The 21,242-nt window shown below is 49.2% G+C and overlaps 1 protein-coding gene across 1 annotated transcript; it reads right to left on the reverse strand.

The window, feature by feature from the left end:
* Positions 1-1,289: 1,289 nt before the first annotated feature.
* Positions 1,290-20,127, reverse strand: Lgmn (legumain). Its single transcript, XM_051196506.1, has 13 exons — positions 19,954-20,127; positions 12,892-12,989; positions 11,873-11,954; positions 10,394-10,479; positions 9,705-9,780; positions 8,917-8,979; positions 8,214-8,280; positions 7,033-7,151; positions 6,853-6,942; positions 5,108-5,308; positions 2,830-3,000; positions 2,074-2,141; positions 1,290-1,803 (listed from the first exon to the last, which is right to left on the reverse strand). The coding sequence occupies exons 1-13, from the start codon at positions 20,095-20,097 to the stop codon at positions 1,761-1,763; spliced, it is 1,308 nt and encodes a 435-aa protein (XP_051052463.1). The 5' UTR covers positions 20,098-20,127; the 3' UTR covers positions 1,290-1,760.
* Positions 20,128-21,242: the final 1,115 nt, after the last annotated feature.

Genomic DNA, 21,242 nt, shown 5'->3' on the forward strand with positions numbered 1-21,242 from the left:
TGGTGCCAGGTGTGTGTATAAACTTTACCAGAGTGATAAAAATAGACTTAGCCACATATTTTATACATTCATGGCACACCTTTAATTTTATTTCTAGGTTATGTGGGTCACCTGTGTTTTTCAAGCAGTCATACTCCTACACACCCGCACACAGTTCAAACCCCGGTGTCTGGGTTTCAATGTGCTTGCGTTGCGGAGACATCACAGGTCACTTCCTAACCCATCACCTCTGAGGGGAGCTGTGATCCAGGCATGAAGGAGCACACCTGTGTCCTGGCCATTTGGGGTGCTGAGATAGGAGGACTCCTGAGTTCCAGGCCTGCCTTCCATCATGGCGAGATCCTGTAAGAGGGGGCGGGAGGGGGGCAGGCTTGTACCTATGGGCAGTCGCTCCCGTTTGTTCTTAGGCCCTAGCACTAATAAGCTTCCATGTGGATTTGCCGATTCTGCACATCTCACATGTGGTAGTTTTAGCAACTGGTTCCATTCAGTTGGCCTAATAACGCTGTACCCTGCACAGACACTTATTCATTTTACTGCACTACAATATTCCTGTGTGGCTAGAGCAGCACTGACTCTAACAAACCCATCGCTAGGCCTTGGGTGGCCTCAGCCCCGGGGAGCTCACTTTCTCCAGGGGTCTGTCCCCTCCCTGCCGTGCACCTGACCATGCTGCTAGAGATGCAGGACACACAGGGGCCCGGAAACAGCTGCTATGGGGAGTGTTTTTGACTTACTCGGCCTGCTTCACCATGCTGACAGAAACTTAGGGGAGGAAGGACTTGAACACTTTGCTTCACAGTCTCAGAGGTTTGGAGCACAGTCACTTGGACAGAATATCACGTTGGCAGGGACGCAGTGTATGGCAGACAATGGGTGTTCTATACCTCTCAGTGGGCAAGAAGCCAAGCGAAAGGAAGAACCTTGGGATCAAGCATTCCCTCCACAGTAAGTGTATCACCAGCAGCCTACTTCCTCTAGCTAGGCCCACATCCTGAAGCTTCCAGAACTTCCCAAAACATGCTGCTATGGAGGGACTAAACACTGCACTGAAGCCTGTCGGGAACATTCCCCATTCAAACCATAACAGGTGGAGATGTTGAGGCGGAAGCAAACTTAAGGACAATAAAGGCCCCGAAGCTGAAGAGGAGAAACAACGTTCCAGAACAAGAGAAACAGCAAGGGGGCGAGGTGGCTGCAAGTTTACAGAGTGTGGAGCAGTGGAGAACAGAGCGGTAGGAGCCAGAACAGAGCCCACCACAAGGGTGAAACAGACCATGAAGCCAGAGGCCACTTCACTAATTTTTTTAAAGACATCCATTACCACAGGAAAAAAAAAAATACAAAAGCAATCAAAAATTATATTTTCTAAAAATAATTCATTCTCCCTTAGAGGCTTACATCCCTTTTTAGTAAAATCACTGTGAAGATAGAGATCGGTTTCAGCTTCAAATTTCTCAAAAGATTCCTTCCATGGCCACAGAAGCTGCAGTGAATTTGCTCTTGAAAGCTAATGGACAAAAACCAAAACAAAAAAAAAACTCCTAAGAAGCAAAAGTTCCTTCCTCCAGAGAGCTTTACCACCCGAACCAGCTTCTTAGTGGGTCAGTATCTTCCGAAAGAAAGCCCTGGGAAGGGTTGACAGCATTCCCGGGGAGCTGGGCTTAGTACCACCTCTGGCTTCACCCTTTCAATCTGTGGTTGGGACACATTCCGATGGACTGTGCTCACTCTTCAAGGAGCACTGGGAAGGCCGCTGCTCAGTAGTGACTAAGGCACACCTTGTCCATGGCCATCTTTACTCTGCAAGAGACAGGGAGATGGATTTTAGTGAGTTAGGCTAACCCTGAAGAAAGCAAGACCTAATCCAATCCTGGGCAGGAGTCATTTAGGGCAAAGTTCCGGTCATCACCACTGGGAACCTGGCCCCTCTGATGCCACTGACAAATGGCCCCAGAAGAAAACTGGGCCATGGAACTGTTGTCTACTTAGGCCAAGTCTTCCCACGCCAGTGGTGCGCCCCCAGATCCGTTCAGAATGATACCCATCTTCCTAGTACCAAGTGCTGTTTACCTGTCAATTGGATATGGCTTCTCACAGAGGTTGGCCAGCACATACAGATGCCTCAAGGCATACTCGTACTGTAAGAGAACAGAGGACCACACATAAGCATCTCACTGTGTGGTCGACCAGTCCACCTCACTTCTGCATTCAGACACAAAGTCTGTTTAGGTTATGGACCTTCCTTTTGTCAACCGATGGGAAATTACAGACTCTCCCAGGAGAGATGCGCATATGGAAGGCCCCCCGCACCACCTCAGGGGGCTGGTGAGTCTGAGGGTAGGACTCATTGGCCATGGCTGGATGGCAGGGAGAGAGGATGGCATACTAACACCAAACTGGATGACAAAGCAGGCTCTGCCAAGGCTTGGTCTACAGGCCGCAGCTTGCCCACCTTTCTCCAGCAGGACCCAAGCGTCCCACTGTAACCACAGGACTTTTCAGGGGACAATGAGCTGACTGACACACTACAATCGGCAGAAGCATCGCTCTCGCCTCTCTATGGACCAGAGTATGCTTGGGGAAATGAACATCAGGAGGAAGAAGCCGATGTTGTGGCAGATGTGAGGGTCAGGTGAGGGGTGGGGCCACATCATCAAGAGAAGCGGGCGCCCTCCCAAGCCAACAGTAACGGGAGTTGTCACCTATGACTCGGGTAGAGTCTCAGGGACTAAGACATGTAACGTCAAACTTGGGCGTCCGTCTATGTTCCTAAGGCCCGGACAGATCTCAGCTGCAAAGAAGCCTGAGGGCGCCGGCTGGGCTCACCGTGGGGGAGTGCCAGTTAAAGCAGTGTGTGCGGAAGTGGGTCACAGCCTCCTGGTAGCAGTCGTGCGCTGTGAGCACGGCTCTCTCTGACAGAAGCCTCTCGGCATTTTCCCCAAACCCTGCCAGCAGGGAGACGATCTTGTGCACAGACTTCTCAATGACGTGCCTGGCCTAGAAAGAAAGGAGCGTTTCAAAACAGTTCTGGCTTAATGTACTCTCTCTGGGGCCTCCAGTAAGAAACACAAGCAGAGAACTCCCTTGACACAGCCTTCGGCCCACGGTGGACTAAAACGGGCCAAGAAATGTATTCGTGAGAGATGGAAGGTGTGCACTTGGTTTCTGTGACACTGGAAGGATCTGGCCGCCTTGACCTCCTCCTACCATGGAAGAATCGGATACCTGGCACCCGGAGGGAGCAGCTGTGCTCCAGGGGGCACCTCTGCCTGCTCAGGAAACCACGGCTGGTTGAATAAAAAGCAGAGGCTCCATGTTCCTTCCAGAGGATAAAACAGCAATGTAAAGAAAGACAGTGCTGATCCTGACCCTGATCTCTTCATCTCAGCCTCTGACCTACACAGGGCTGGTCTCCTTCATGCCTGAATTCCTCACACGCACCACCCACGGTGGACCAGAATACAGGGTCCCTAGAGCTCGGTGGGCCCTGTAATGGCTTCCCTGTGCTTCAGCCAAAACCCCAGAGCCACAGAGTAAACATCAGCACAGTGTCCAGCTGTCTGCTCTCATGATGGGCATGGAAAAGTCTGTTTTTGTTCTTGAAAACAGTTATTTTTCAGAAATCATACAAGAGCACAGAGGGAGTTTGTCACGGTTATTTCTGAATAAGTTAAATGATTTTTTTAATCTTGACTTTTTAAAATTCTTACATCATTACATTTTTATGTATAATTAAACAGTTACCAGGAAACTGTCAACTCCAGTAAGAGTATAGGCTTAGAAATAGTTTTCAGGTGTAGAGTAGACACGAGAGAAAAATTCTACAATGTACACAACTGCTCAAGCCAACACCAGGTTTAGTTCCTGTGACACAGAGAACAGAGACAAAACACCTTTTTATGTCATTATCTGTTGAGACAGGGTCTCATGTAACCCAGGTTGACCTCTAACCTCTATTCAGTACACAGCTGAGAATTCCTGACCACCCTGCCCCCACCTTCCAAGCGCTAGGATTTAAGGCATTTGACAATCGCCTGAGTCGTTTTAACTCTTAATGCAGTAACAACAGACATAATAACCACCACAGACACAACAAAACCTCCCCTAGGATCAATAAATAAAAGAGATTAGGAGACCAAAGATTAGAAAGGAAGAAGACAGTGATTTTAGGAAGAAGACAGTGATTTCCATTGTTTGAGACCAGTTAAAATCACATCCTGAAGACAGGCTCCAAAGTAATGCAGAGAAACCCTGTCTTGAAAAAACAAAACAAAAATAAATCACACACACACACACACACACACACACACACACGCCATTCATGTTGTTATTTTCAGGGGGAACAAATTTCCAAAAACTAAAGCTAAGCATTTAAAACACACATGTGGGGGCTAGGGAACTGGCTCAGCTGGCACAATGCTCGCCCACATGCATGAAACCCTGGGTTCAATTCCTAATCCTAAGAGCGACATACACGGGCGATGATGCAACACCGCCCTCAGAGGATCGGAAGTTCAAGGCCATCCTCCGCTGCGCAGCAAGCTGGAGATGACTAGCCTGGGATGCGTGACCATGTGTCCATCAGTGTGCTGCACTGACTGGGGACAAGCATTAACACAGGAGGGCTTTATTGGGACAGATCCATGAACGAGAGTACACAGCTATGGTCAAAAAGACCCTCCTGCCAATTCCATCAACTATAGAACACAGCAGCATTGGTGAAGGACAGACAACAGTTTCAGAAAGAGCTTCAGGCTGTGACCATGAGATCCTTGGTTTTATAGGCTGGATTAAAAAAAAAATTGACTTATGACTAGAAGTAGTGAGATAGAAACATTTGGAAGGGATCACCCCCAGGCCAGAGCATCTTAGCAGGAGTCTGAGGAGGCGGACCTCCAATTCTTCCCTTCCTGCCGCTGAAGATGTCAAGTCATTATAAAGAATGAAGACAACTACTGCTCTGCCCTATGCAGAGCAAACAGACAATACTCTTTATCGAGAGGAAGCACTCCAAGATCTGCAGAGGACACACATGCACACATGCACATGCCTTCAGTCTAGACTGGCCCAGCGTCTAGGAAGAGTCCCTTTGGCTACTACTTACATCCAGAAGCTGCTGGATCTGCCCGACAAGACGCTGGGATTGCTTCAGGTCATTGGTGCTCATCAGCTTCCTTTTCAGGATGGTCAGGGGCACCTCTGGGCTGGCGGTGAGGTCAAGGCGTGTGACTGGAGGCAGAGAGATGGGAGAACTGGCTCGGTGCTTCATACCCTGAAACTGCATCACTTTCATGGCAGAGATAGACTGGAAGGGAGAGAATACAAACAGACCGTTGGTGAGGAAAGCAGCTGTGCCAAACATACCAGGCTCGGCCCTCTGTGAGAGGGTCACGGTTCCTTCCTAGCTTTAGGAACTCCGAAGGACCCTAGTCACCTGAAAACTAAGACACAGACAAGCAGGATGACACACGCGTGTGGCAGAAATTCACCACTGACGAAAACTACCCAGTGTGCTTTGCAGCAAGAGCTCCTTCACATGCAAAGCCAGCGCAGATCCACAGTTGTGCAAAGTTTGTTTTAACTTGGGCAACCCTGGATGTGCTCACCCCCGCTCCCCCTGCCTGTCCCCAGGGACGAGCAGCAAGGAGGTTCCAAGTATCTGTCCAGGCTGGAGCTGAAGTCTGGGTCCCATGAGAACCGCAGAGCTAGGGCCATGGCCTCAGGTGCTGACAAAATACAAAGTTGTCAGTCTGTCTGCTTACACGGGCCAACACAGACCCAACCCCAGGGAAAGAAGTGACTAAAGCAACATTAATGCAAAACGTGTTCTAGAACTAAAACCAAAATACAAATGGAAAGACAGCATGTTCCAAGAGATCCAGCACTCACACAAGAGACAGAGATAGACACCCTCACCCTAACCGACTGGAAATGGACTAGGTAAGCACCGGCACTGAAAAATGGGGAGCTGAAGGCAAAGCCACACAGCAGGGCAGGGCATTCCGAGTCACCTGTCTCTTTCACCGTGTCCTGCTCCCTCCTCCACCTATTGAAGTGCCAGGCCAGGCCAAAGCAACCTGGGCACACTCCTCGTATACAGTGCCCATCGTACCACTGACAGGCTCACAGCCTCTCAGGCCCCGCTCTGCAGGCTGTGTAAAAGAGGGCTGGGCTTTCTGCCATGAGTTTTCTTCTAGAATGCCAGAGTTTGAACCCAGGCACAGATCTCAGTTGGCAAGTTCTTAGGCCTGGGGAATGGCACACTGAAAACTCCACTCTATTTATCTATTCTTTCCAGCCTAGCTACACATCCAAAGCCTTCCCACCCACGGCTCAAGGCTTCTGTAGCCAGAGAGCAAGCCCCCGAAGACTACGATCTGACCATGTTAGTCCTTGCTAGGCAGGGTTAGCAGTGGGGTATGTACGAACGGTCTCTAACTTCCAGCCAATGAGGAATGCTAATAGCTCGCAGCCTGGCATGCAAACCGTGGGGTCCAGGGGGACAGTCGTGAAATGACATGCTTGCAGCCTCTTGTCATGTGACAGACCCTTGCTCACCGCTTCCCACTTACAACCCTGTCTGGTGTAGCTGGCTACCCTGCAAGCAAGGGCTCTGACAGATGACGAAGCACACGGGTCCAAAGAGCTCACCCTCGTGCCCTGGTCTGGCAGTGGGAACCTAGCAGGTCTGGTTCCTGAGCCTGAGGCCCCAGGCCAGAGAAGCCCCATGAGGCAGAGTCACCCTGACACCACTACACACCTGGACCCCGCTTTTCTTTATCAGGAGACAAAGTTCTAAACGAGCATGCCCGGGGCTCCAGGACTAGGAAACGAGCAGGCGAGACTCACTTTGTTCCCGTACTGCATGACGTGGCTGGTGTTGGTGTGGGACTTCACCAGGTGGTACTGCTTGTGGAGCGTCTCTTTGGTCAGATCTTCCTGCAAGAAGGAAAACACGGGAGCCCCTCGAGGACTGAAGCCTGAGGGCTACACCGCAGCGGGCTGGCCGGCCCTGACCAAGGGTCTTACCACGTCAGAGTCTTCCATCCAGTTGACGCTGTACCAGTCACCCAGGTATGTGTTTCTCTCCTCATCATAGTAGCAGGCATACGAGGACTCGTTGGGGTTGGCAGCGGTAGTCGCATACACTACAACAGGTTAAAGGCATCTCTGAAGCATGTTTCACTCCTGGCCTTGGACAACCCTTCAGACTGTCCTTCCCCCGGTGGCATCGAAGCTCTACTCAACACTGGAATAGCATGGCACTGACCATTCCCAACATGGAGGGAAGACAGAATTAAGGGACTCTTGTTGCAACTATGAGCAAAATCTTGTGTACCCGTGTGTTCAAAGAACACAACTTAGGGGAAGATGGCTGACAGATTTTAATGAACTGGGAAACTTGAAGAAAATGGGCCCAATTTGGCTTCTGGGGAGGGTTGACAATTACTTAGAAACCCCTGAAATGGGGGTGGGGGGGTTTCCTAAGCAGGTGAGGCCCTGCAAAGCAGTTAAACAAGACAAGAAAGCCCAGCATGGCAGGGCACGCCTCTAATCCCAGCACTTGGGAGGTAGAGGAAAAAGCGGGGAGTTTGAAGTCCTCCTCTGTCACATAGCAAGTCTGCGATCAGCCTGGACTACAAGGACTCTGTCCCATACAAACCATTCAGCTGGCCAGGACTTTAACATGTCTGCGTTTAAGACGTGACTCTTAACATGCAGGGAGTCACTATCCCACATTCAAGGACCAAGTCAGTCACCTCCCTGCCTGAGATCGGAGAGACTGTGTGACCAACACAGCAAAGGACCAGAGCTGGCCCAAGCTTGTATAGAGACTCTTCTTGACACGGCTGCTTTACAGGGTCTGTTTTTAGAATCCCTTTATTTTTAGTTTGTGAGTAGTATGAGTGTTTGCCTGTTCATGTACCTTGAACCTAGGGAGCCAGCAGAGGGCGTCAGTTCCCCTGAAACTGGAGTTATAGGCGGTTATGCCCCGCCATGGCCCTAAACCCACTGAGCTTGGTCTCCAGTCTCCCAAATAATCTTTATTCCTTATGAATACTTGTGGAGCAAAAGAAGCCACATCTGGCCACAAGCATGTCCTCCATCTGTGTATCGGGCTGCCCTCAGTGGCCCTGTGCAGGTGGGAACGCTTGGTCTCAAATGGGCAGCATCTGAGGACAACCACCCTCAGCCTGATCAACACTTACCATTGATGTCATTGGGCAGGTGGTTCATCATGGAGCCAGACTCACAAGCTTCAATGTAGAACACCATCTACAAGGGCGTCCCGGACAGGTGAGCTCCCAGCGGGCAGTACCAGCCCCTGGGGCGGTCACTCTCCATCCCCTGCCCACTAGCCTTGCTCTGGACTTGAGAAGTCACTGTTGCTGGCCAGAAGCCGCTGCCAAAGGCTACGGAAGCCATTTGACAAAAAGTAATCGCATTTCTTCACTAAGGGAATAACGTGATCTGCATTAGCAGAGCGCAGGGGAAGACTGGAGCTGTGCACGGAAGACACTGGTCCTGGGACCTAACGGCGAGCCGCTCCAAAGAGCCCAGCATCTTTCTGCATCAACGTCATGTATACCCCACCCTCTACAGTTTCTACAGAGTGTACAGAGAGGAAAGCTCCAAGGGGACAGAGAATAACTCCAACTGTCCCAAACTGGGGGAGCCTCAGGAGCAGCAGTCCTCACATCCAGTCCCTGTCAACACCTGCTGGGTCCAAGCCGGGGGCGAGGCCCACGCTGTGTTGTAACAAGCTCTCTACAAGGTACAGTGAAGCCTGGGACACCCCTGGCCAAAGCTGACCAGGTGAAACCCTACCCAGAAAGCCCAGCGACCTGTCCACGTGCCAGGCATGCCAGTGTAGGCTTCTCCCTCCCCAAGGCACTCAGAAACTTACGTTACCTTCTGGTACATTTTGTGTTCATACATGTAGCGAATAGTCTTGTTCAGGTCCTTGACATGAAGCTGAAAGGCAAAAAGGGAGGACATTCAGACCAGCCTCCTACAGCAGCCACCAACACCTAACCCAGTCAGTAAAAGCAGCCACGGTGAGCCGTGAAAGCTAGAGCGCCATCGGCCATTCCATTTACACGCTGAAAGACAAGAGGAGACACTTCTCCGTGCACAGCTTCGCCCTCGGCATTCAGGCTTTCTTGTGCTGTTGTCTGTGATGTACTCAGCCCTGACTGACACTATGTGGCATGCAGAGAAACTGCTAGAAAAATACAGCATTCCAGCTGCAACCCTTGTTCCCCACACCCCACCACAGCACTGATACCAACCCTGGCGGAACATCAGAAAACAACATACGTTTAATCTCAACACCCAGGCCTTGTTAAAACTATCCTTTTCACGTCTCTTTGAAGAGTTAAGAAGGGGCAGCAGGTAGGAGCTTTGCTGCCAAGCCTGATGACCTGAGTTCAATCCCCAGGACCTGCGGGATGGAAGATGAGAACCGACTCCCAAAAACTGTCCCTAGACCTCCACATATGTGTCACGTCATACGTGCACATACATACATACACAGATAAATGTAAAAATCAATGTTTAATGTTAAGAAAGATTGCTAAGGGCATTGCTCAGTGGTACAGCATTTGGCTAACATATGCAAGGCCCTGCATTCAATCCCCAGTATCTAATGACAATACCAACAACAAAAACCCATGATCAAAATGGTAAGCAGAACTCACATCATCATTAGGGAACACAAGGATTCCAGTAGCTCCGTGGTCCGTGAAGTAAACAAACACATGATCCCGGGGACCACTGCCAAGAGATGACCAAAGAGAGTGAGCCAGAGAAGCCACAGCTTCCCGCTCCTCTTTCCCTGTCCATGTCCCTGAAAAGCTGCCTTCATCAAAAAGTTTGAGCAGGGCACGGTAGCACATGCCTTTAATACCAGCACTTGGGAGGCTAGAGGCAGACTGATCTATTTCTCTATATAAGGAGTTCCAAGCCAGGCAGGACCACATAGTGAGACCCTGTCTCCAAAACGCAGAAAGGAGAAAATAAACGCTCATACACGAATGCAGTCACATGCTAACTCTAGAGGCTGAGTCAGACTACAAGTTCAAGAGCAGCCTGTATCAAAAAATGGGAGGGTCTTCTAGGGAGAGGCAGGCAGGCAGGCAGGCATGGAAGGGGGCGGGGCAGGTTGGCTAGGGTTGTAGCTTAATGATACATGGATTAAGTCCCATGAATGAGAGACCCTGGATGACAGGGGTATGTGACACAGAAACAGCCCTGTGTGACCTGATCCTGAGTTAGGACAAAGCTGTCCTAACTTCTCAAAGGTGACAGGAGCAAAGAACCCCCCCCCCCCACTTAGATCCTCTGTGTAAGGCTGCAGCTCTAAGTGTGGAAGCCGCAAAACAGGTACCTCCTCAGGACTTTTCCCGACCCTTTGCCCTTCACAGCCTCTGCATCGCCTCTCAGCACCGCCAGGAAGTTCTCCGGAGTCACATCCTACAAGGGATCGGGAGTTAAAGCCAGAGCAGCCGTTACTTCTAGGCACATTACAGAGCATGACAGGCCCAGGGCACCCAGCTTCCAGCCCATTAATGAACACTGCAACACCAGGCCAGGATGGCGGTCTGGAGCCCAGGCCCTGTGAAAATGCCATCTTGTTTGGGGCAGGTGGCAACTCAGGAATAAAAAGATTCTGCTGGCACAGGAAGAAAGTACTCAGAGGGCAAAAAAGAGGATGAAGTGAAGGGTTAGAGCCTTGTCTCCAGCTTACTACCTCAGAGCACAAGTCCCAAGGGTACCAGATGTCTAAGGACACCTGATCATCAAAACCAAACTATCACCTCCAATTCCACCCCTGAGGATTTAAACATATCCCTATAGCTTAAGATGGGATCCACTATCCTGCATATATGTTAAATTCAAATGGAATGTGTAAGACACCACAGAGTCAAACAAAACTGGAAGAAATGCTAAGCTTTGTGTCAATGTTCTTTGCGCTGTAAGACAGCCTTAGACAGTTATGAAAAGGAAAGTATAAAGACCATAAATGACAATTTACACAGTATCATTAAACTGGGAGGAAATTATTTAGGGAGAAATATATTAGAATATTAATTTTTTTTTTAAAAAAATCTCTTTAAAAGCCAAGCAGTGGTGCACACCTTTAATCCCAGCACTTGGGAGGCAGAGGCGGGCAGGTCTCTGTGAGTTTGAAGCCAGCCTGGTTTACAGACAGAGTTCCAGGACAGCCAGAGCTACACAGAGAACCCCTGTATTAAAACCTGGTGACCCCCCCCACCAAAAAAAATAAAATAAACCATCTTCAGGAAAATCCTGATGTGTTTTGTGCAAGGTGTGGGTTAAGGAAATGGATTTGTTCATAAAAGAGCACAGATAATCTTTAACTCCACTAACACCTCAGGAAATTCAGGGTTGTCACGGAAGGAAATACATCACCATACTTGATACATGCAAAGACTAGCATCTAAATAGCAACAGACTGTAATCTATTTTGAAAGCCTATCCTGGTTTTCCTTTTCTCTGTTGGCTTCCAAAACGCTAAACTAGAAACAGTAACATGTCTCCATGGTCCCCATTACCGGGAAGAAGAGGCAGGAGAATTGCATGCATCCAGGAGTTTAAGGCTAGTCTGAACCCCCCCCTCCCCACCAAAAAGAACCCTTATCTCAAAAATCAACACAAACAACTAAGACTGAGGATGTGACTCTGTGGCAGAACACGTGACTGATTATGCGAAGCTCTGGTTACAGCCCCAGCTCCCTCTCCCCGAGGAAATCTCTCCCCACTCACTTCTCAAGCACAAATAAGGGAGGGGAGACATCCATGAACTAAGACCCAAAGCCACTGGCTTCAGGTGAGCACGCCTCACCTCTCCTGTGTAATCCTTTAGGACTCCTGCATACACATCTGTGCCATTGGGCCGGTTGATCACAATGCCCGGAGTGGGGTTACTGAAAATTAAAGGACACAGTTACAACACAAAATGTGTCTCCCTTCAAAACACGCCATTACATGAACAAACAGCAGACCACTCTGCTCCTGAAGACACTTCCTGTCGCCTCGACAGGCACCAGTGCATGTGGTTTGGGCAGCTGGGGATCTCAGCGACCTGAACCTAAGCACACCTGGTGAGAGCAGAGAGGAAAAGATCTTCAAACCCAGGAGAGGAGCCAAAGTGGAGGGAGGGTCCTGCTCCTGCTGGGAACCAGAGCATCTTAGGGCAAGATCATGCAGACAACACTGCTCTCAAAAAAAAAAAACAAGACAAGCCTGTGGTGGTGCACATCTTCAATCCCAGCACTCAGGAAGCAAAGGCAGGTGGATCTGTGAGTTCAAGCCAGCCTGATCTACAGAGACAGTTCTAAGACATCCAGAGAAACCCTGTCTAGAAAAACCAAACAGGACACAAAGCAAAACTGAACACCCAGGCTCAAGTACCACAATCAGGAGGGGCTCTGCCAGAGCCAGGAATTGCTAAGCTCAGAGCCATACCTGTCTTTCGAAGTTTCCAGAAAACTTGGGCAAGTGTAGATGAGAGCCATATGTAACACTAAACGCATGCCAGGAAGGAGCATGGTAGGCTGTCCTGCACAGACTAGAACCTTCTACAGCAGTGCCTCAGCTCAGAGATTAAGGACAGGCTCCCAGCTTGGGGGGAGGGGCAGTACTTTAACCTCTCTGCTTTGACCCCCTCAAGAGCCTCCTTTTGCTCATCTCTGGTTTCCCACCACCCCCACAGCACCCTACCACAGGCTGGGAGCTCAACACAATCCCTGTGGCCTTAACCCCGGGGCCACCATTCCCACACTGGGCCACTGCCCTCAGGAGCCCCATAAGCCTGACTGCTTTTAAATTGTTTCATGGCCGAGTTCAAAGCCCCCCACTTACTCTTCAGAGTTGGCAATGTCGTCATACATCATCACTATGATCTGCTCATCGGGGATCCCATTCCGGTGAATGATCTGGTAGGCATGGCATGCGTCTGCCTGGAAGAAATGATTCCCTTGGCTTTTAGATATCACAGGGGAGGCGGCCCACAAAAGGCTCCCTGGGGCTCATTTTCCCTAGTGGTCAGGTTTGAAATGATTTTTTTTTTTTAAACAACATTCATTTTTTTTTTTAAACTTCAATTTTAAAAGGTCCTCACTCTTCTTACCCACATATGTATCTGGTAGCAAGGTAGTACTATCGGGCACAGATATGCATAAACACACAGGCACACACTGTCACACCCGCAGGTTAACAGGCCTCTGAAAGTCCTAAGCAGCTTGTTTTCTTATTTCAGACCACATGAAAGTGCAAGAGAATGGATTCAGGTATGGAGAATGCCCGGGAAGGATGAAGCAACACGTTCAGTTTCTGATTCACCCAACAGTCACTGTTCAGGCAAGCGTCACATCTCAAGTCCAACTCAGAAGGCAGGCTTGTGAGGCACACCTGCAATCCCAGCTCTTTGGAAGTATATGCAGGAGAAACAGGAGTTCAAGGCCAGTCGGACTACACAGCAAGTCTGGGGCCTGCCTGGGCTCCTGAGACTATCTCAAGATCATACATGCATACAAACATACCTACATACACACACACACACAGAGCGAGCACAATTTTGGAAGAGCCGTTTTGATGATGACGGGATTATAGCTCAGTTGGTAGAGTGCTTGCCTAGCACTCTAAGTTCAAGTACACCACCACACAAACTGGGTGAGATGAGGTATGCTTGCATTTGCAATACATTTTGGGGGGTAAAGGCAGGCAAGAAGTTCAAGTTCCTTAGCTCTGCAGTGAGTTTGAAGTCAGCCAAGGCACATGAGATCCTGTCTTTAAAAAAAAAAAAAAAATGATTAGTGCCAGGCAGTGGTGGCACACACCTTTGTCCCCTGCACTCAGGAGGCAGAGGCAGACAGATCTCTGTGGGGATCAGCCTGGTCTACAGAGCAAGTTCCAGGACAGGCTCCAAAGCTACAGGAACTCTGGTTTGCAAACAACAACAAAAAATGATTAGTATCATAATTTGAAACAAAAAGAAGGCAACCAAAGGGAACAGAAACCATCCCTGGTGTCAGATGATGCACACTGCTCTCTCTGCAGAACTACTGAGTCAGGGAGGAAGGAAACGCATCGCCTAACTTTCCACTAGCAATGCCATTCGGGGGAACAGACACCTAAACACTGAGAAGTGCTTATGGCTAGCACCAGCATCCTTAGGCAGACACTGCAGTACACATGGCCATCACACACAGCACCCCACAAAGCACATGAGGTGACCGAGAAAATAAAGTGTCCACAGTGCCAGGCTTCTGCCTGCAGATGCCCATTCAGATGGACCCGTGTGATGGCAAATACTTGGGTTTAACATCCATTTGCTGTGACTATATGGGAAGCATGGGTCCAGCACTCAAGAGCTGCCAGACAAATGGACAGCTAAGTGTGGGTCCAAGTCCTTCGATTTGCTCTGGACTGACCTCAGGTCCCTATCTCATTAGTCCTCAGGTGACTAAAGTCACAACTCCCATCTTACAGCTGGAGGACAGGAGGTGACCCATTCAAGTCACACTAGACCCATGGAGGAAAAGGGCCACGCACTTTGACTACAGGTCTTGATGGTTGTTCATGCCAGAGCAGCAAGGCCTTAAGAAGTAGTCAGCTGCCTCTGCCTTAGCAAAAGGGCTCTGCCCTGAGTTAATATGAAATCTAGTGGAGTTCAATGAAGTTCACTCAGATAATGCGGGAAGAGCAGAACTCCTGTTTTCCCCTCAGCAAAGCCAAAGGGGGTGAAGCTGGACTGAGCATGACCTCATTACAGGGCACAGCCTCTGCGCTGAGCAGAAATCACTGACTCAGCTGACTTCAAGGTAGACACTGGGAGCTGGCCAGGCTCACTGAGGAATCCCGTGACCTGATACTGAAGCCTTTCACAATGCCACGTGTACAGTGGGCATCGCCCATCACCGCCAGCTGTAAGCACAGTCAGGCAGGGCACTCGGAGCGAAGGCAAAACACAGCTGGTGTGTGCTGTATTTATCACGGGGAAAGGCTTTCTGACCAGGTATGTTTGCCTGACAGGTGCGTACAGCTCTCCCACCACCACCAGCGTCCTGCCTCCCCAGCATCCTGCCTCCCAGGCTTCTCACACCCAAGTGCAGTGGTGGGGAGATTCTGGGGGGGAGGGGGCTGTTCTGCAGAGCCTGGCCCAGCCTCCCACCCAGTCCTTGGGGTTTAGAGTGAGAGCTGATGTCCTTTGTTCCTGTATACAGCAGGTACGCAGGGTCTGCAAGCCCAGCCATGCCACACACTCCAATCTTCATCACTGTTGGGCTCACAGTCCCAGCCCAGCCCCACCCAGGGCTCCCAACCCTCTCCTCCCTGCATCTTCAAAGGATGCTTTGCTTTAAGCACAAGCAGCTGACCTTCGCACCAACGAGAACTAACTTCAAAGACATCAGCCTAAGTGAATAGTTTGTCTCGAGGACAGAATATATGGCTGGCACTGTCTGCTGCTCCCCCTACACACACACACACACACACACACACACACACACACACACACACACACACACACACACACACACACAAAGTCCTGCTGCCTAGCTCCTGTCCCCACCAGGCTGCACTGTGCCTCTTTGTACTCCAAACACTCAAACATTTACTGCCTGGCCCTTCCTGGAAGAGTCTGCTGATTGGTCCTGAGACAGACAATAATGGCGTTGTACTGAGGATGGTGAAGGGCTAAGCAGGCTCACAGAGTCCAGGGTGCCACACCCCTGTTAGTACTTACATGAGGGTCAACTCAACTTCTCTATCCAAAGAAATTTTATGAGCCAGCCATGGTGGCACACAACTTTAATCCCAGCGCTGGGAGGCAGAGGCCAGTGGATTTCTGTGAGTTTGAGACCAGCCTAATCTACATAGTGAGTTTCTGAACAGCCAGAGCTAAGTAGAGAGACCCTGTGTCCAATTTAAAAAAAAAAAAAAAAAATTACAGAGTCTCACTATGTAACCCCAGCTAGTCTAGAACTCACTATGCAGACCAGGTTGGCCTCAAACTTATACAGATCCACCTGCCTCTGCCTCCCTAGCACTGAGATCAAAGGCGTGCACCACCATGACAGTCTCCATCCAATTTCAGCCTGGTTCTGTCAAAATGAAGAAAACGAGGCTTGGTAAGTCTGTCCTTCTAATATAGCTCACTCCCACTCTCCCAACCATCCCTATTCCAGTCTCTCTGGACTGTGTACCATTCTAGCAAAATCCTGTCAGGAACTTCTGAGTCAGAACCAGAAATTCTCTTTCCTTCTCCAGGAACTGATGTTAACATAAGCATGTGATGTATGATGCAACAGTTGCCGGCCAGACAGGACAAAGTCCACACTGACTTGCAGAAAAAGACACTCACACTTGAGAGAGAAAGAGCCAGGCGGGTAACTGGCACAGGTGGCCTCTTTCTCCTCTATAGGGGTTTGGTTAGGAGGTGACACCTGGAGCTGCTGTAATCATTTTGTACCAAGGAGCACTTATCTGGAGACAGGATCTCAAAATTGGAAAGTGAATTTAACCCAAATGGGCCTGAGTTTAAGTGGCCAACCCAGGGCTCTCACACTTGCCATTTAAAACACGGAGGAGGCTCTGCTACCTAACAGACGGGCTACTCCCTCGTGTGATTCTGTGCTGCTGAAGTTCACATGGAACACGCAGCTCTTCCATAGTTCCTTCTGTAGAAGCCCCTCTCCCTGGAGGCTGGAAATGATGCAGAGGCCATGGAAGGGCGCTGCTTACTGGCTTGCCCAGCCTGCTTTCTTACAGAACCCAGGGCCAGAAGCCCAGGGATGGCCCAGGGGACCCTCCCCCATCAATCACTACCTGAGAAAAATGCCTTATAGCTGGATCTCATGGAGGCATTTCCTCAACTGAGGCTCCTTTCTCTCTGATCACTCTAGCTTATATCAAGTTGACACACAAAATCAGCCACCACACACACACACCTGGCCAAGTTTAGTAACACCCTGACCCGTATCTGGGACTTGAGAGTTCCCACAGGAACCAGCTTTGTCAATCTGAGGCCAGTGGGCCTTTCCACCTGATTCTCTATCCCCTACCACCACATCCCTTGCAAACCATGCACCCCAAGTAAAAGAAGTTAAATGGAAGGGTGAGCCAGCTCAAGTCAATTCTATCTTAATGCCTCAGGAGACACTATGGTGGAGGACAGTTTAGAATGTTACACACCAGACACTGACCGGAAGGCAAGAAACACCCTTTGGTTTACCTGATTTTTCTAAGTTTTCTATGCTAACTTTAAACACATGTAAATTGTTAATAAAAGTGCGATCCTACATTCAGGAGGCTAAAGCAGGAGGGTGGCTGTGAGTTAGATAGCAGTTGTGGCTACAACCAACCAAGGGGGGAAAAAAGACCTTAGAAGCTAAGGCACTGAAGGTAATGCTTAACCAATGTCTCTTCCTAAGCTGGTGGGATAAAAACAAAGAGGCTGATGAATCAGCAGGCTTGCCGCCTGTGGTCTGTGCTTAACTTATCTTACTTATCTTTTCACTCAAAGGAAAAGGAATCAGTCGAGATAACAGGTCTTAATCAGGCCAAATTTCCTTTCTGGCTGGCACACAAAGGCCATTCAAGAGGAGTCAGAACTTCACCTAAGCCAAGCCACTTGATGACCTACGGACAAACATCCTGACACACACAGGGAAGGACACAGCTCCATCCCTGCCAACCTCACTGTTCAGGAGCCAAGCACCTGTACCATGAACAGACTAAACAGACACCCTGGACTCACACATACACTGGATTTCAATGGTTTCGCATCAGAAAAGTACATAGGGGCCGGCAAGATGGCTCAACTGACAAAGGTGTTTGCTGCCAAGTCTGACAATCTGAGTTCAGTTCCCAGGACCTCCACATGGTGAAGAGAGAGAGTCAATACCTGCAAGTTGTCCTCGGCCTCCACACATATGTGTCATAGTATGCTTGTGCTCACACATATACACACATTCACTCGCAGAAAAATAAATCTAATGAAAACTTTTTAAAAGAATGTAGGCTATCTCAAAGTAATTTTTATATTAATTACATGGTGAATCGATATTCATTTGGACATATGGTTTAAATAAGATGTGAATTAATTTCCTATATATATTTTCTGTGCTTACACATTTGTGGAGGGGTGTGTGTGTGTGTGTGTGTGGGCAAATGAACAATCTGGGGTACTGCTCCTCAGGTGCTACGGTGGTTTGGAAGAAGATGGCCCGTATTAGGCTCATCATATATTCGCATGCTTGGTCCCAGTTGGTGAACTGAGTGGAGCATTATGAGGTGAGGCCTTATTGAAGCAAGCATGTCACTGGGGTGGGCTTTGAGGTTTCAACAGCCCACACTGATCCTCTGAAACGGCATGCAAGCCCCCAATTAAATACTTTCTTTATAAGCGCTGCCTTGTATGACAGGTAATACTCACTTTATCTTTATTTGCGTATGTCTATGTCTGCCTGTTTGTATGCACATGTTATGTGTAGTTTCCCAAGGAGTCCAGAAGAGGGCATCAGATCCCCTGGAGCCGGAGTTACAGGAGGCTGACCCAGGTCCTCTAGAAGTGCTATCAACCACTGAGCCACCTCTCCAGCCTACCCAACACTACAGACCCCCTTTTTGAGACATGGTCTCTCACTGGCTGGCCACTGAGTTTCAGGGATCCAACTACCTCCACCTCCTTATGTGGAGTTGGGAGTACACATGCACCCCTATATTCCTAGGTGGTTTTTGTTTGGTTGGTTGGTTGGAGGTTTTTTGTTTGTTTGTTTGTTTATTGTGGATTCTAGGTGTTTCGCTCAGGTCCTAGTGCTGGCACAGCAGCCATTTTACTGAACACACGATCTCGCCGGCCCCTCCTACATATTTTAAGCTTTGTCAAGTGCGGCTGCTAAGAGTTTTTCCATGACTCATGCAGCTCTTACTGGACCAGGCGGGTTTCAAGCCAGCTGGCTGGGTCTGCATCCTGCCCAACCCCCCACGTACAGCTTGCCAGCTATACCGCACTGGTGGATGAAGGGAATTAAGAAAGGTTAGGCTCCACACAGCCCCACCGGGAGGATTAAGGACCTCAGAATGCTCTGAGGAGAACCTACAACATGATCCTGTGAAAATCTACACACCTTACGTGAAAAATTTAAATCAACTTCTTGTTTTGGTTTGGTTTGGTTGGTTTGCACTGGCTGTCCTGGAACTAGCTCTTTCTGTAGACCAGGCTGGCCTCAAAATCCAGAGATCTGCCTGCCTCTGCCTCCAAGTGCTGGGACTAAAGGCGTGTGCCACCACACCGGACTAAATCAACTTTTCAAAATGACGCGTTCTCAGTTACATAGAAGTCAGGTCACTACCCATGCAGCCGTGACCACTTTCTAATTCCAGAACATTCTCCCTGGAGTGGGGTCTCTGGGTACTTACTCGGTAACTGGTCACCTTCTCCAGGACTACCAAGCGGCTTCCCCAAGGCCGCCCCTTCTTCCCGGCAGAAGGCTGGCTGTTAACTGGGCTTTTCCCTCTTGCTTGCAGGAAACACCAGGGGAGATGATATGGGGGGCAGAGGGGCCAGGACCATTCCTCAGAGCTTCATGAAGCCCTGCTTTCCTCTCGCCATGGGGCCTCAGTGTCCTTTCTATAAAGTGAAGGTGTTAGCCCAAGGGCTCTCACCTGGTAACCTTACACCCAGGATATGTGGTGATGTCTGAAGACATTTTGATTTTTGAATTGTGACAGGCAGGCAAGCGATGCTGCCATCAGTTCAGACACAGTACTAACCCAAGGGGAATAACACCTGGTCCTGAGGGCCACCAGCGTGGGAGGCAAGGGAGCCCCGCATTAGACTAAGGCAAAATTGTCTTCCAAAATGACCACTTCACTTCACGGACACAGCCAGTGAGTGATAAAGAAACTGAAGCTTCTTACCTGGTGCCGGTAATTATACCAGCCATTGGAGCCCGCCACAATCACTACCCAGTGTTTGCCGCCATCCTCAGGATCATCCACACCAACAGCAAGAACACCAGCACCCAGCACCAGGCTGAGCAGCACAGCCACTTTCCAGATCATTCTGCACACGTGTGTGTCAGCTACAGAAGGCTAGAAAGGAAAACGCAGAGCTGGTTTTAAAGGGATGAGAACTACTGGAGATAACAGAGATAACGTCACAGCAGCTGGGTCGAGAGGGCGGCTGCTTAGCCCCTAGGAATGTGCTGAAGGTAACAATGAAGACAGAGGAACCTCTTGGAGCTGTGGTCACTGGTGGGGGTCAAAGGGCAGCCCTGTCCCTACCTCCCAAACCTCCGTGCTACAGGAGCCAGGTGTGCCCACAACCAACCAATATCCAGAAAGCACCTGGGTAAACTTCTCAAGTTCCTACCACAACCCAGAATGCAACGGATGACACAATCAATCTGTGCTTGTGATAGATATATCCACAGTGCACTCTAAATTGTTTGTGCAAGAAACACATGTGACCTCGCTGTGCAAAGAAAAGAAAAAAAATGTGCAAAGCAGATGTAAATTAACAGGAGGTTTGTTTTGTTTTGCTGGGCGGGGGGCAATCTCCTAAACTGTCTCTTTTTTATTATAATAAATGTTCATTACTTGCCAAATGTATTTACATTTTTAAAATTTATTCAGAGGGGTAGGGTACGTACTGCCATGTTGCAGAGGTCACATGACAACCCCCTTCCACTCTGGATCCCAGGGACTGAATTCAAGTCAGGTGGCTTGGCAGCGAGTGCCTTTACCCACTGACCCATCACACCAGCTCCAATTTAGATTACTTATAAACTGTATTCAGTACAAAGAACAATAGTGTGGCCTCAAGTTTCCAGGAAGGGAACAAAGAAACAGAGATGCTGCATAAGACCAAAGATTCCACAAGACCAAAGGCCTGAGCTGCAAGATTATGGGGTTAAAATGTTACAAGCTGGAACCAAATTACCTTGGGCTACTTTTAGCCCCTTGGAAGTCAAGGATGTCTAACTTAACATCCTTGTGACTATCAAACTTCAGAATGTAGGCTAGCAGACTACTGCAGTCCACCAGTCCAAAAGCCAAGAAATGTCATCATTAGCATCTGAATTCTAGAGCAGGACACCCTTAGCTGTCTATAGTCCCCACAACTAAATGTGGTAAATACTTAGATTAATGATTTTGTTTTGTCCCTAATGAAAACCGCATATAACCTCCATCCCTGGGGCGTGGTC

The sequence above is a fragment of the Phodopus roborovskii genome, unplaced genomic scaffold, assembly GCF_943737965.1.
Source record: "Phodopus roborovskii unplaced genomic scaffold, PHOROB, whole genome shotgun sequence".
Classification (NCBI taxonomy): Eukaryota; Metazoa; Chordata; class Mammalia; order Rodentia; family Cricetidae; genus Phodopus; species Phodopus roborovskii.

Excerpts from the sequence above, each read along its gene's own strand:
- Lgmn (XM_051196506.1), bottom strand. The coding sequence starts at position 20,097 with ATGATCTGGAAAGTGGCTGTGCTGCTCAGCCTGGTGCTGGGTGCTGGT. Across the intron at positions 12,990-19,953 it reads GGTATAATTACCGGCACCAG|GCAGACGCATGCCATGCCTA; the intron begins GTAAGAAGCTTC and ends CATTTCTTCCAG. Across the intron at positions 8,980-9,704 it reads TTGTGTTCCCTAATGATGAT|CTTCATGTCAAGGACCTGAA; the intron begins GTGAGTTCTGCT and ends TTTGCCTTTCAG.